Here is a 16,471-nt window from a genome sequence, read left to right as displayed (position 1 = left end):
AAATTGGATTGCGCACTGTAAGGTTTCTAAACTCTTTTGGGATTCCCCAAAACAGGATGACACTCAGAAAGAGCATCCCGAAGCAACTGCAGGCTCCCAGCACTGTAGCAGTTCGAATTCGAAAAGATTGCGGTCATGCTATAAATGCATGCCATCGATGTGTGATGCAAGGAACATTGTAAATGCAAGGTCACAGTATTACTTGGCCATTAACCTGGCAACTGACCCTGCCTGATTGCTGTGTCTGTATCCCGCTACAATAAATTACCGTGCTGTTCCTGTTTCAAGCTGAATAAAAGCTGATTTTGCTAAAGTACTGAGACTCAACTTCATGTTTTGGGATGCAAGACAGGGACTCGCACGTTGCAGCACACACACGTGGTTACAATGCTATAGCAAACAGTATACACTCATACAAATATTGACTATATAAGTGAGGCACGCCGAATGAGACCGAGCATGGGAGACGATTACCCACAATCCCACAGAGAAAGAACCACCATCGGCTCAGTTGTGATCATGCGACGCTCGGCAGACAAAGCGTATATGTACTACTCGTATTGCAAGATCTTGCTCGTTTATCAAGTTAAAATTTATTAAAAATTTTAGCTCGTCTTGCAAAACACTCGCAGACTAAGTTTTACTGTAAATTAATTATTAAGGAAAGGATTGACCAACATATGGCAAGAATAGTTCAGAAGAGGAAGGTCATGGTTTAATAACATGCTGGAATTCTGTGAGGAAGCAACTAAAGGATATGATTACTTTGGAGCTTATGATATTATTTATCTTGACATTCATGAAGCATTTCATAAGGTGCCACTGAGATGTTTGACGTTAAATTAAAAGGAACGAGAGTTCAGCGTTTTACGTGTAGATGCGTGCAAAATTGGCTCAGACACAGGAAACAGAGGGCTATGGGGTGAGAAATCCTATAATATCTATATGATGTTAAAAATGGTGGCCCACATGAGCAAGTGCAAGGGCAACTGCTATTTCTGATATATATACATCATTTGAATAGGAATATAAATAACAAGCTAGTTAAGTTTGCAAATGATCCCAATCAAGGTGGATTGGCAGGTAATCTAGAATCCATTGAATCATTACAGTGGGACTTGGACAGCATACAGGCTTGGGCAGATTTCTGGCAGATACAATTTAAAATTAAAAATGTTAGATATGAATGCACAAAGGGGGGTCTGAAAATTGAAAGTACACCTTGTTAAAAGGACTCAACACTATAAACTACCAGACAGTGTTCAGAAGCCATAAGGCCAACAAAATGTTAGGTTATATAGTGCCCTGATGTTTAGAGTACAAGTCTAAGGAGGTTATCCTCAAGCTTTACAACACACTGGTCAGGCCTCATCTGGAGTCAGTTCCTCTGGCTACAAAAAGACATAGCAACTATGGAGAAAAAGAGAAGAGGGACTAGCCTGATTCAAGAACAACAGGAGATGAATTATGAGGAAATATTTAAAGAGCTGAGCCTTTTCAGTTTAAGAAAAAGAAGATTAAAAGGAGAAATGACTGAAATGTTTATGAAGGGAATTAGTACAGTGGATGAAGACTGTTACTTTAAAAAGAGTTTAGTAAAAACAAACGGACACCATTGGAAACGTTATGTGTTGTAATAAGAATATAAGTTTAATGTCACTGTGCTCTGTACAAAAATTATTTTATAAATCCACTCACATGTACATGCCAGGCCAAAGTTAACACATGGGGCTCTCAGCATTTTGAATTGCTGGGCCAAGCATAGGATAAGATAGACAAAGACACCTGGAGGAATGTATAGTCAGCACAAAATCTTCTTTCCTTGTTTGGAAATGGACTATTTGCCGACGTGGGGGCCTGCATGTGGAGAAGACAATATAAAAACACTTGGACTGTAGCCAAGTAAGAAGGCTAACAGAATTTTAGGATATAGTGCATCCAGAAACTATTCACAGCACATCACTTTTTCCACATTTTGTTATGATACAGCCTTATTCCAAAATGGATTAAATTCATTTTTTCCTCAGAATTCTACACACAACACTCCATAATGACAACGTGAAAAATGTTTACTTGAGATTTTTGGACTCCTCCTTGAACCGTCACCTTATCGTGGTGGAGGGGTTTGCGTGTCCCAATGATCCTAGGAGCTATGTTGTCCGGGGCTTTATGCCCCTCGTAGGGCCACCCAAGGCAAACTGGTCCTAGGTGAGGGATGAGACAAAGAGCGGTTCAACAAACCTCCAATGAAGAGCAAAAACTTTGGACGACGTTTTCCCTTGCCCGGACACGGGTCACCTTGGCGGTCTGATCCTCGGCTACAGAAACTGGCTCTTGGGACGTGGAATGTCACCTCTCTGAAGGGGAAGGAGCCTGAGCTAGTGCGCGAGGTGAGAGGTTCGGCTAGATATAGTCGGACTCACCTCGACGCACAGCTTGGACTCTGGAACCAATCTCCTTGAGAGGGGCTGGGCTCTCTACCACTCTGGAGTTGCCCCGGTGAGAGGCGCCGAGCAGGTGTGGGCATACTTATTGCCCCCCGACTTGGAGCCTGTGCATTGGGGTTTACCCCGGTGGGCGAGAGGGTGGCCTCCCTCCGCCGGGTGGGGAAGGGTCCTGACTGTTGTTTGTGCATATCGCGCGAACAGCAGTTTGGAGTATCCTCCCTTTTTGGAGTCTCTGGAGGGGTTGCTAGAGGGCATACCTTCTGGGGATTCCCTCATTTTGCTGGGAGACTTCAATGCTCACGTGGGCAATGACAGTGAGACCTGGAAGGCGTGATTGGGAGGAATGGCCCCGATCTGAACCCGGCGGTGTTTTGTTATTGGACTTCTGTGCTCGTCATGGATTGTCCATACGAACACCATGTTCAAGCATAAGGGTGTTCATATGTGCACTTGGCACCAGGACACCCTAGGCCTCAGGTCGATGATCGACTTTGTGGTCGTGTCGTCGGACTTGCGGCCATATGTCTTGGACACTTTCGGGTGAAGAGAGGCGGAGCTGTCAACTGATCACCACCTGGTGGTGAGTTGGCTTCGATGGTGGGGAAGATGCGGTCAGACCTGGTAGGCCCAAGCGTGTTGTGAGGGTCTGCTGGGAGCGGCTGGCAGAGTCCCCTGTCAGAAGTAGCTTCAACTCCCACCTCCGGCAGAACTTCAACCCGTCCCGAGGGAGGTGGGGACATTGAGTCGAATGGGCCATGTTCCGTGCCTCTATTGTTGAGGCGGCTGACGGAGCTGTGGCCGCAAGGTGGTGGTGCCTGTCGTGGCGGCAATCCCGAACCCGTTGGTGGACACGGCGGTGAGGGATGCCGTCAAGCTGAAGAAGAGTCCTATAGGACTTTTTGTCCTGTGGGTCTCTGGAGGCAGCTGATAGGTACCGGCAGGCCAAGCGAAGCGGCTTCGGTTGTTGCTGAGGCAAAACTTCGGGCATGGGAGGAGTTTGGAAGGAGATTCTGGTCCACCGTCCGGCGTCTCAGGAGGGAAGCAGTGCAGTGTCAACACCGTATATGGTGGGGATGGTGCGCTGCTGACCTCGACTTCGGGGCGTTGTGGGTGGTGGGAGGAGTACTTCAAGACCTCCTCAATCCCACTAACATGCCTTCCAATGAGGAAGCAGAGCCTGGGGACTCTGAGGTGGGCTCTCCCATCTCTGGGACTGAAGTCACCGAGGTGGTCAAAAACTCCTTGGTGGCAGGGCCCGGGGTGGATGAGATCGCCCGGAGTTCCTTAAGGCTCTGGATGTTGTAGGACTGTCTTGGTTGACCGTCTCTGCAACATCGCATGGACATCGGGACAGTGCCTCTGGATTGGCAGACCGGGGTGGTGGTCCCCTCTTTAAAAGGGGACGGAGGGTGTGTTCCAACTATAGAGGGATCACACTCCTCAGCCTCCCTGGAAAAGTCTATTCGGGGTTCTGGAGAGGAGGGTCCGTCGGATAGTGAACCTCGGATTCAGGAGGAACAGTGTGGTTTTAGTCCTGGTGGCGGAACAGTGGACCAGCTCTTCACCCTTAGCAGAGTCCTGGAGGGTGCATGGGAGTTTGCCCGACCGGTCTACATGTGTTTTGTGGACTTGGAAAGGCATTCGACCGTGTCCCTCGGGGAATCCTGTGGGGGTGCTCGGGAGTATGGGGTACGGACCCCTGATAAGAGCTGTTAGGTCTCTGTACAACGGTGTCAGAGCTTGGTCCGCATTGCGGCAGTAAGTCGAGCCCGTTTCCAGTGAGAGTTGGACTCCGCCAGGGCTGCCCTTTGTCACCGATTCTGTTCATAACTTTTATGGACAGAATTTCTAAGCGCAACCAGGGTGTTGAAGGGGTCGGTTTGGTGGACTCAGGATTGGGTCACTGCTTTTGCAGATGATGTTGTCCTGTTTGCTTCATCAGGCCGTGATCTTCAGCTCTCTCTGGATCGGTTAGCAGCTGAGTGTGAAGCGGCTGGGATGAGAATCAGCACCTCCAAATCCGAGCATGGTCCTCAGCGGAAAAGGGTGGAGTGCCCTCTCAGGGTTGGGGAGAGATCCTGCCCCAAGTGGAGGAGTTCAAGTATCTCGGGGTCTTGTTCACGAGTGAGGGAAGAATGGAGCGTGAGATCGACAGGCGGATCGGTGCGGCGTCCGCAGTGATGCGGGCTCTGCATCGGTCTGTCGTGGTGAAAAAGGAGCTGAGCCGTAAGGCAAAGCTCTCAATTTACCAGTCGATCTACGCTCCTACCCTCACCTATGGTCATGAGCTATGGGTAGTGACTGAAAGAGCGAGATCGAATACAAGCGGCTGAAATGAGTTTCCTCCGCAGGGTGTCTGGGCTTTCCCTTAAAGATAGGGTGAGAAGCTCAGTCATCCGGGAGGGGCTCAGAGTAGAGCCGCTGCTCCTCCGCATCGAGAGGAGTCAGATGAGGTGGCTCGGGCATCTGATCAGGATGCCTCCTGGGCGCCTCCCTGGTGAGGTGTTCGGGCACGTCCAACGGGAGGAGGCCCGGGGAAGACCCAGGACACGCTGGAGGGACTATGTCTCCCGGCTGGCCTGGGAGCATGGGGATTCTCCGGAAGAGCTGGAAGAAGTGGACGGGGAGAGGGAAGTCTGGGACTCTCTGCTTAAGCTGCTGCCCCCGCGACCCGACCTCGGATAAGCGGAAGAGGATGGATGGATGGATGGATGGAGATTTTTGGAAATTTATTAAAAATAAAAAAATTGAGAAAGCACATGTACATAAGTATTCACAGCCTTTGCCATGAAGCTCAAAATTGAGCTCTGGTGCATCCTATTTCCCCTGATGATCCTTGAGATGTTTCTGCAGCTTAATTGGAGTCCATCTGTGGTAAATTCAGTTGATTGGACATGATTTGGAAAGGCACACAACTGTCTATATAAGGTCCCACAGTTGACAGTTCATGTCAGAGCACAAACCAAGCATGAAGTCAATGGAAGACCTCTGAGACAGGATTGTCTCGAGGCACAAATCTGGGGAAGGTTACAGAAAAATTTCTGCTGCTTTGAAGGTAACAATGAGCACAGTGGCCTCCATCATCCGTAAGTGGAAGAAGTTCGAAACCACCAGGACTCTTCCTAGAGCTGGCCGGCCATCTAAACTGAGCGATCGGGAAAGAAGGGCCTTAGTCAGGGAGGTGACCAAGAACCCGATAGTCACTCTGTCAGAGCTCCAGAGGTCCTCTGTGGAGAGAGGAGAACCTTCCAGAAGGACAACCATCTCTGCAGCAATCCACCAATCGGGCCTGTATGGTAGAGTGGCCAGACGGAAGCCAGTCCTTAGTAAAAGACACGTGGCAGCCCGCCTGGAGTTTGCCAAAAGGCACCTGAAGGACTCTCAGACCATGAGAAACAAAATTCTCTGGTCTGATGAGACAAAGATTGAACTCTTTGGTGTGAATGCCAGGCGTCACATTTGGAGGAAACCAGGCACCGTTCATCACCAGGCCAATACCATCCTTACAGTGAAGCATGGTGGTGGCAGCATCTTGCTGTGGGGTTGTTTTTCAGCGGCAGGAACTGGGAGACTAGTCAGGATAAAGGGAAAGATGACTGCAACAATGTACAGATATATCTTGGATGAAAACCTGCTCCAGAGCGCTCTTGACCTCAGACTGGGGCGACTGTTATCTTTCAGCAGGACAACGACACTAAGCACACAGCCAAGATATCAAAGGAGTGGCTTCAGGACAACTCTGTGAATGTCCTTAAGTGGCCCAGCCAGAGCCCAGACTTGAATCTGATTGAACACCTCTGGAGAGATCTTACAATGGCTGTGCACCGACACTTCCCATCCAACCTGATGGAGCTTGAGAGGTGCTGCAAAGAGGAATGGGCGAAACTGGCCAAGGATAGGTGTGCCAAGCTTGTGGCATCATATTCAAAAAGACTTGAGGCTGTAATTGCTGCCAAAGGTCCATCGACAAAGTATTGAGCAAAGGCTGTGAATACTTATGTACATGTGATTTCTCTGTTTTTTCATTTTTAATAAATTTGCAAAAACCTCAAGTAAATTTTTTTCACGTTGTCATTACGGGGTGTTGTGTATAGAATTCTGAGGAAAAAAATGAATTTAATCCATTTTGGAATAAGGCTGTAACATAACAAAATGAAGAAAAAGTGATGCGCTGTGAATTCTTTCTGGATGCACTGTATATAGCACTATATGTGGAGTACAAGTCCAAGGAGGTTTCGTTCAACCTTTATAATGCACTCGTGAGGCCTCATCTTGAGTACTGTGTGCAGTTTTGGTCTCCAGGCTACAAAAAGGACATCGCAGCACTAGAAAAGGTCCAGAGAAGAGCGACTAGGCTGATTCCAGGGCTACAGGGATTGAATTTTGAGGAAAGATTAAAAGAGCTGAGTCTTTACAGTTTAAGCAAAAGAAGATTAAGATGTGACATGATTGAAGTGTTTAAAATTATGAAGGGAATTAGTACAGTGGATTCAGACTGTAATTTTAAAATGAGTTCATCAAGAACATGTGGACACAGTTGGAAACTTGTTAAGGGTAAACATTAGGACGTTTTTCTTTACACAAAGAAGGATAGACACTTGGAATAAGCTACCAAGTAGTGTGGTAGACAGTAAGACGTTAGGGACTTTCTAAACTTGACTTGATGTTTTCTTGGAAGAAATAAGTGGACAGAACTGGCAAGCTTTGTTGGGCTGAATGGCCTGTTCTCGTCTAGAGTGTTCTAATGTTCATGTACTTTGAAGCCGACGGACGGATGGGTGATATCGTCATCCGTCCTGAAAAGCCTTCCAGCGCAGCAACGATAAATGGAAGACTGTATAGATCAAGAACCCACCTTGGTATTTGTCTTGCTATGGCTTCCCATCTGTAATGTCATGTAAATCATCAGTAAAGAAAGCTAAGTTATTTTCTCTTATGTGATTTTTATTGCCATATCACTATAGGAGGGATATCACCTTTTAATATCATATCAATATAGTTTTTGGTTACTTAAAACGTCACAATTGCAAGAGAACTAGTGAGCTACCGCCCCCTTAAAGAAACAAGGGTAAATGTTGCTCAAACATTAGGAAGTTTTTCTTCATACAGAGAACTATAGATACATGGAATAAGTTACCAAGTACTGTGGTAGACAGTAAGACTTTTGAAACTAGACTTTGGAAGAATTAATTGTGAATGGCCTGTTCTGTTATGTATTATTTTAATGTTCTAATGTTACATCAGCGCACATTGTAATAATGGCTTGGTGACATATATTATTATGTATGGCTGCATTTCCCTACTGATCAAGGATGCCATCATTTCTCAGTTTCTCCGAAATGTTGCATGAGTCAGAGTTTCAATGAATATATTCCTGTTCCGCCATCAAGTTTTCTTTTATAAATTCTGACATTTGTGTGGGAAGTTGCACATGCACATTTTGAGCCTCTTTTTATGCATGCTCAAGAGTTATAAATGGGCCCTCTATGTCTTAAATACCTACATCAAATTCTCAGTGATCCCACACACCTACTACATTGTAAATTTAATTTTAACTTTGTGATATTATACAGATTCTTTCAATGTTAAATACAAATTTCAAGATATAAGAGATCATTTGTGCCCTTAGCAATTAGTCTGTTTAATGAGAACAGGTAACCAGAATACATGTCCATCACTGACATGGCAGATTCATAACAGCCACTATGTATAACCCCATCTCCATAAAAGCTGGGACAATGTGTAAAATGTTAAAACAGAATGCAATGATTTACAGATTATTTAAACCCATTGTAATGAAAAACAGACAAGCATAAAAGTATGGGGCACCCTCAGGCAAACTCCATTTAACTAAAAAAATGCAAATTAAAAATGCATTGAAAAAGGAAAAAAGATGTCTTCAACCAATCAATCAACATTTATTTATATAGCACATATTCATACAAAAAATGTAGCTCAAAGTGCTTTACAAAATGAATAGAAAAAGAGAAGACACAATAAAAAAAAAAACATAAGTCAACATTAATTAACATAGAATAAGTAAGGTCCGATGGCCAGGGTGGACAGAAAAAACAAAAAAAAAACTCCAAAAGCTGGAGAAAAAAATAAAATCTGTAGGGGTTCCAGACCACGAGACCGCCCAGTCCCTCTGGGCAATCTACCTAACATAAGTCAAACAGTCCTCTTTGTATTTAGGGTTTTTATGGAAGGACCTGATGATGATGGTCACGTAGACTTCTGGCTTTCAGTCCATCAATGTTGGTGCATCATGATGCTTTGAGTAGGTGGTGGTGGCGCAGGCCGCCACCACAAAGAAACCGGAAAAAGAAACAGATAAGAGAGATGGGGTCAGTGCGGATTTTAGAGCCACTATGAATAGTTATAGTGATGAATTGAACATACGGAGTATCAGTAGTTCTGAAGTTATGAGAAGGCCATGTTAAAGTAATGTGTTTTCAGCAGTGTTTTAAAGTGCTCTACTGTATTTGCCTGACGAATTCCTATTGGCAGGCTATTCCAGATTTTAGGTGCATAACAGCAGAAGGCCGCCTCACCACTTCTTTTAAGTTTAGCTTTTGGAATTATAAGGAGACACTCATTTGAAGATCTAAGGTTACGATTTGGAATATAATGTGTCAGGCATTTCGATATACAAGATGGAGCGATTATTTAAGGCTTTATAAACCATAAGCAGTATTTTAAAGTCAATCCGTAATGACACAGGCAACCAGTGTAGTGACATCAAAACTGGAGAAATGTGTTCAGATTTTCTTTTCCCAGTTAGGATTCTAGCAGCTGCATTCTGCACTCGTTGCAAGTGATTTATGTCCTTTATGGGTAGTCCTGAGAGGAGTGCATTACAGTAATCTAGTCTACTGAAAACAAAAGCGTGAATTAATTTCTCAGCATCTTTCAATGATATAAGAGGTCTAACTTTTGCTATGTTTCTTATGTGAAAAAATGCTGTCCTAGTGGTCTGATGAATATGCGATTTAAAATTCAGATTACAGTCAACGGTTACCCCTAAGTTTTTTACTTCCGTCTTAACTTTTAACCCTAGTGCATCAAATTTATTTCTGATAACCTCATTGAATCCATTATTGCCAATTACTAAGATTTCAGTTTTCTCTTTATTTAGTTTTAGAAAATGACTATTCATCCATTCAGAAATACCAGTAAGACATTGTGTTAGTGTATCGAAAGAGTTGGAGTCATCAGGTGCTATTGATAAGTACAGCTGTGTGTCATCAGCATAGCTGTGGTAGCTCACGTTGTAACCTGAGATAATCTGACCTAACGGAAGCATGTAGATTGAGAAAAGCAGCAGACCCAGGATAGAGCCTTGTGGAACACCATATCGGATATCATGTGTCTTTGAGATGTGATTACCACAACTCACAAAAAATTTTCTACCTGCCAGGTAGGATTCAAACCAATTTAAGACACTGCCAGAGAGGCCCACCCATTGAGTAAGGCGATTTCTAAGAATATTGTGATCAATGGTGTCAAATGCAGCACTCAGATCTAAGAGGATGAGAACAGATAAATGGCCTCTGTCTGCATTTACCCGCAAGTCATTTACTACTTTAACGAGTGCAGTTTCTGTGCTGTGATTTGTTCTGAAACCTGACTGAAATTTATCAAGAATAGCATGTTTATTGAGGTGGTCATTTAATTGCAAAATGACTGCCTTCTCTAGAATTTTACTTAAGAATGGCAGGTTGGAGATGGGTCTAAAATTTTCAAAGGCAGAGGGGTCAAGATTAATGTCTTCATAGACATCACTCTCAAAGTGACTGTCCAAGATGGTGACACTTCCAGTTTAGTAGAGGCCAGGTAGGAAGAAGCAGGTCCAGGGGGACGGACACTGGAAGTGATGTCTGAGGTGGTCAGGTTGTCAATCATTCAGTCTGTAGAGAGAGAAAAAGAGAACAGGTAATAAGTGCTATTTTGTAGATCGGTGAGGAAATACCACTACCAGAGCCTTTAAGCTATCCCCAAGGTGCAAATGTCCATCCATCCATTATGCAGCCCGCTGTATTCTAACTACAGGGTCACGGGGGTCTGCTGGAACCAATCCCAGCCAACACAGGGCTCAAGGCAGGAACAAATCCTGGCCGCAGGGTGCATATATTATTTATCTTGATTTCCAGTAAGCATCTGATAAGATCCCACATGACAGGTTGGGCATCAAACTAAAAGAAGAGGGAGTTCAGGGCGCCAGTCCACCGCAGGGAACACACACACACATGGAACATCTCATGCATAATCTTTAATCTCTTTAATCTTAACCTGTTGCTTCCTTGGTGTTTACCTAAGTGTACAGGGCTGCCGCTGGAATCTCCTTTTTATTATCACAGTGATAATCAAATTATGTATTGTTTTATATCATTTGTGTTCAACTTGCAGTTAATGCCAATCAATTAGACACATACAAACAAAAAATTGAGCCCTGCCATTTCTTGTGAAAAATGAAGTTAAAATTAGTGCTATGTATATCAACTTTAATAGTTGGTTTAGAAGTAAAATAGATGGCCAACAATTTAATGACTGTTCATGCTATAATTATGATTATAATGTTTCATAATGGTCAGGCATATAAAACATGTTGACCATTAAGTTGTTTAAAAACTGAAGGAAGGGATGAATGGATGCTTTTAGTAAAGCCGGGAAAATAAGGTTTAACATTTACTTTTTTTTCCTTTAGGTATTACTTGAAAAGTCCTTATGACCAACATGAGTTGGAGCTTTCTCACTCGACTTCTAGAAGAAATACACAACCATTCAACATTTGTGGGAAAAGTATGGTTGACTGTACTGATAATATTTCGTATCGTACTGACAGCTGTTGGAGGAGAATCCATCTATTCTGATGAACAAACCAAGTTTATCTGTAACTCTAAACAACCAGGATGTGACAATGTGTGCTATGATGCATTTGCACCACTGTCCCATGTCAGATTTTGGGTCTTCCAAATTATTATGATATCCACACCTTCTATCATGTATCTGGGCTATGCCATTCACAAGATTTCACGTTCCTCTGAAGAAGAGCGAACAAAGTTAAAAAATTGCAACAAAAAACAACATTCTAGCCAATGGAGGAATACACATAATTTGGATGAATTACTAGTAGAAGAAGAAGAACCCATGATTTATGAAGATACGCTCGATGTTCAAGATGCTAAACAAGAAAGTAAAATCCAGATGAAAGAACAGCAGAAACATGATGGACGACGTAGAATTATGCAAGAAGGTCTTATGAGAATATATGTAATACAACTTTTAGCTCGAGCCATTTTTGAACTAGGTTTCCTTGGTGGCCAGTACCTATTATATGGATTTAGAGTAAGCTCTTCCTATGTCTGCTCTAAAAGTCCATGCCCTCATCAGGTAGACTGCTTTGTTTCAAGGCCCACAGAGAAGACAATCTTTCTTTTAATTATGTATGTAGTTAGCTGTCTTTGTCTCCTACTAAACATTTGTGAGATGTTCCATTTAGGTATTGGCACCATCAGGGATATAATCCACAATCGACAAAACAAGTCCAAACATTACTCTTGCAGCTATTCTTATCCCAGAAATATTCCTGCATCTCCTCCAGGATATAACTTAGTTGTCAAGTCAGATAAAAACAGCAAAATTCCTAACAGTTTAATAACTCATGAACAGAACATGGCCAATGTTGCTCAAGAGCAGTGTTCTAACAGTCCTGATGAAAATATCCCATCTGACCTGGTAAGCCTACATAGGCACCTAAAGGTTGCTCAAGAACAACTTGACATGGCCTTCCAAACCTACAACAGCAAGAGCAATGCACAGCCTTCAAGGACAAGTAGTCCAGCATCAGGAGGGACTTTAGTGGAACAGAACCGTGTTAATGCAGTACATGAAAAACAAGGTGCTAGGCCGAAATCGAGCATAGAAAAGCCAGAAGCTGTTAAAAAAGATGGGAAAACATCTGTGTGGATTTAAATACAGCACAACACTGTACATTGCCATGTATCATTTATTTTTGAGTTCAAAACAGTAATTTGCAGCCGGATTTCAGCATGGACTTTTTATAAATATTTACTCTTTCCTGTAACTGTTGTGCAGGTTTTAGATATTTTAGAATAAATAAAGACTGAGTGGTTGAATGACTGATGGAAATGACTAAGCCTAATCACTCTTACATATATATTATTTCCTTTTCATCATGATACAGAAAGACTATGTTAAATAATTTCATTTGTGCAAATAAAGTTGATTCCTTTATGAATACATAGATATGTATACCGTACATAAATATTGTGGCACAAATCAAAGTAACAACCATGCGTATAGATAACAGAGGGCACTGTTAGAAGAATTTGTGCTTTACAAGGCTCTAAGCTAGGTACTAAAAGGCAAGTGGAGGTTAAAATGAAAATATTAGAAGTTCCCCATGTTGCTTAAGGCCGGTATTTTGGGGCTTTGGGTTATTAGGAAAGACAACTTATCTGGGTTCTTATGTGTAGTGGTCAGAGTTTCTACATGGCATCCAAGAATCCAGAAGTGATCCAGAAACAGTAACTGGCCAAGTTTTAAAAGCTATATGTTTTTTGAACTTGAGATCAGGAGGTTAGTTATTTTAGAAAGGGCATAACTGTCAGGAAAATGTAGAGGCTACAGTATACAGGAGGTGCTTTGGATAAACTTGTGGGTAACTGGATCAACCACCCCACATGGTGGTTAGGGACAGTACACGTAAGCCACATGGACCTTAAATTATTTGTTATTTTCCTTTTTGTTGTTTGTATTTTGTGTTCTTTCTGCTGTGCTTACCTTGGTTTAGTAAAATAAGACCAAACAATGCATGAAAAGGTTTGAGGACATCGTTGGAAAGACCCATTTAATTGCAGAGGGCATATTTAAGGAAAATAAATGAGAGTTAATCCCCTGTTAAATATTGCATCAGTCAAAAGCAGCATATCTTCTGTACTAGACTGATGCCATTTCAAGGATTCAGGTGCTACAGAGGCAGGATTGGAAGCAAAATCCTCTTTTGATTCTTCTTCTCGGAGGACAGAAAAGGAAACCAGGTAAGTAGTGATGCAACATTCAAATCCTCCAGCAGCATCTTCTTTAAATTGATCCCCATAAGAGGTACAGTACATCAGATTAATGTATTTGACTGCTAATAATAAACATCTTCTCTTTATTATTCTGTTTTATGCATCTAGACTTCTTGGTTGTTGATTTGGTTTATGGATGGCTTAGGAGTATCCCTTTACAGCTAATAATATCATATTAAAATATTTATTAATATAGCAAATTATGATGCACCCTATCATTTTATATAGTATGTGACAAATGTGAGAGCTAGTGAATAGAGATGGGCATTAAAAATGTATTTTTTTGGACGCAACATAAAAGATGTGTTTATGGGAACCTTTTTCTCTTACAGTATGTAGTAAGAATTAGTGATCATCAGTGAGAAATACAGGATGGCCAATTACCTATAATGTGCAATACAACTTTAAAAATGTAATTGTTTTGAATATGAACAAAATATTTACAAAGTTTTGTTTAGGTATTAAAAATCCAATTAAAATGTCATTATTTGTATGATGTTATTGCCAAGTGCCAGATATTCAAAATATACTGTGAAAATTGAACAGGCAGATAGGCAGTGGATTAGAAATGGCCAGTAAAAAAGATAGGGAAGTTGAATATCTGGAGAAGGCTTTCACTGATTTTAGACTCAGAAGAAAATGTTATCTGAGCTACTGTATGTTTAATGCTATGAAGCCATATTAAAATGTCCTTCAGAGGGAAATAAGATGTGTGTCCTGTTTGCATGAAACAAGAAATAACAAGGTGTTCTGAACATTTAGATAAAGACATTTACCCTTTTTATTTTATAGCTAGTAAAGGTTTTGTGCAGCTTGCACAATACTTCATTAATATGACAGTAAAACATGACATATTTAATATTTCCATATAAATAAAAGTTCTAAATACATTTCTCACCACAGTAAAAAAAGGATTTTTTTTTTTTCATTTAATTTCCTGCAACTGTTATATGTGGATGTAACTATATAAGGGACACTGGGATACATCTTTGATGCATGTGTGTTCATGATGAAAGTGGTCTGCATAGGGTACAGTTTCCATGTCAGCCCCAAGTAAGCAAATGCTGAACCTGGTGGTAAACAAAAATGTGTTGATGTCAAAAACTCATATGCACACTGCAGATATTAATATTGCAATGGTTCACTCGAAGTAATCCTACTCCAGCTACACAGCCCTGTGTGTACACTGTATAATGGAGAAATTATTACCAAGGGCCAACTTTATAGTAGTTAATTTATTCAGGTGGAAAATGATATCTTGATTCTATCCATTCTTCTGCATTTCACTTGAATGTATCAGTTCAGTTATAGCTAATAGAATGGGCACATCATTTTCACCAAAACCCTGTTATACTAGAATAGATTCAATATAAGGTAACATAGATTATAACATCAGAAATATTGTGATGAGAACATGCCATTCAGCCCATCAAGCTCATCCATCCACTTTACCTACATTGTCCAAAATTACATCAAGTCAAGATTTGAAAGTACCTAAAGTCTTCCTCTTCACCACATTACTTGGTAATTTATTCCGTGTAACTATGTTTCTTTATGTGAAGAAAAACTCCCCAACTTTTGTGAAAAATCTGTTATTGTGACTTGAAGGGCGAGTGAGAAATAGTTTTAATAGTTGGTGCAGAACATGCATGTGCCGCTGTAGGCATGTGCATAAACTGCAGGGGAATCAGATTTTTCACTGCAGGTAAGAGAGATAATTAGTGATTGTAGGCCGAAAGCAGTGTGGCAATTAAGCATGCACCAACTAAGCATGACACAGAGCAAAAATGTCAATGATGTCAGTGCAGGAAGGAGAGACAGAGAACAGAACAGAAATGAATGAAAACAGAAGGCAATCGCCAGATTAGAAGAAAGGTAGATGGTGGAGGATGAGTTGGGCAACACCAGACTGCTGAACAGTTTGCAGTGAGCCAGATATAGAGCTAGATGAGTTGGTTACATTTATGGTGGCTGAAGGACTGGAAAAGGAATGCTAGTGAAAAAAAAGGGGAGAGAGAAAGATAGAGGCTGCAGGAGCTGAGGAGAGAGGGGGGCCTGATGCAACAAGGGAGACTATGGCTTTCTTGGAGCTGTGGTGACTAAATGAGGTGGCAACTCTGGGTCCACGGCTACCTGTTGACAAGGAGGATTGGGAAGGATGTGGTGGGTTGTGCCTATGAGATGTTTGGGGCTTTGACAAGGACCGGAAAAAAGAATGAAGAGAGAGAGTGAACATTTTTATCCTTCTGTGTTGATTTTAACTTATTTACTGAAGAAAGTTCTAGGCCTACCATTTAGTATTTGAATTTAACTTTACTTCCTGTGTGATATTTTACATTTACTTACAAATTTGCCACAAATCTGTATAAGCCTGCATGCTATCCCGGATATAGCATAATCTACGAACAATCATCTTATTCATTATATTGTTGTCCAGATCACTTATGAATATTAAAAAGAGCTGCGGCTCCATGTGCATCAGAATCATTAGCATCTCCTGAATTATATAAGCAACTTTGTCCATGACCCAGAGAAAGTCAATATTCTTGCTCAACAATTCATCTGCTAGTTCATGCAGCCAATAATTACTGGCTTGTCATCAAACATCAAAGTTGACCAAAGACTTCAAGAAGAAAGACAATCTTCAGAAAAACCATTGTATTCAACATAACAACCTGACTTCTGCAGAGACTATTGTTTAACCATAATGTAGAGTTCTCTCAAAAACCATTCATGTGCACTAAACATTATCCACACCTTTTTGCAAAAGCAGGAATGGTTTAAGAATGACTGAGATAAAGCCATTAGGCACATGGTAAAGAGACATCACATTTTAAGAAACACATAAAGAACACTCACACCTCAAAGCTGAGATGCAGAAAATGACTTATGACCTTGAGAGTAAATTCTAGGAGGACATAACTAAGG

At 41.8% G+C, this 16,471-nt stretch overlaps 1 protein-coding gene across 2 annotated transcripts in view; it reads left to right on the top strand.

Annotated features, from left to right (window-relative positions):
* Positions 1-12,589, top strand: part of gjc2 (gap junction protein gamma 2) — a 159,708-nt gene extending 147,119 nt beyond the window's left edge. For both annotated transcript variants that reach the window (XM_039753247.1, XM_039753246.1), the window contains one exon: positions 11,155-12,589. In XM_039753247.1, the coding sequence (XP_039609181.1) occupies positions 11,175-12,422 (1,248 nt within the window). In that variant the 5' untranslated portion in view covers positions 11,155-11,174 and the 3' untranslated portion in view covers positions 12,423-12,589. The remainder of the gene's footprint in view (positions 1-11,154) is intronic.
* Positions 12,590-16,471: the final 3,882 nt, after the last annotated feature.

This window comes from Polypterus senegalus, chromosome 5 (genome assembly GCF_016835505.1).
Source record: "Polypterus senegalus isolate Bchr_013 chromosome 5, ASM1683550v1, whole genome shotgun sequence".
Taxonomy (NCBI): domain Eukaryota; kingdom Metazoa; phylum Chordata; class Cladistia; order Polypteriformes; family Polypteridae; genus Polypterus; species Polypterus senegalus.
This window is presented reverse-complemented; position numbering and strand designations above follow the sequence as displayed.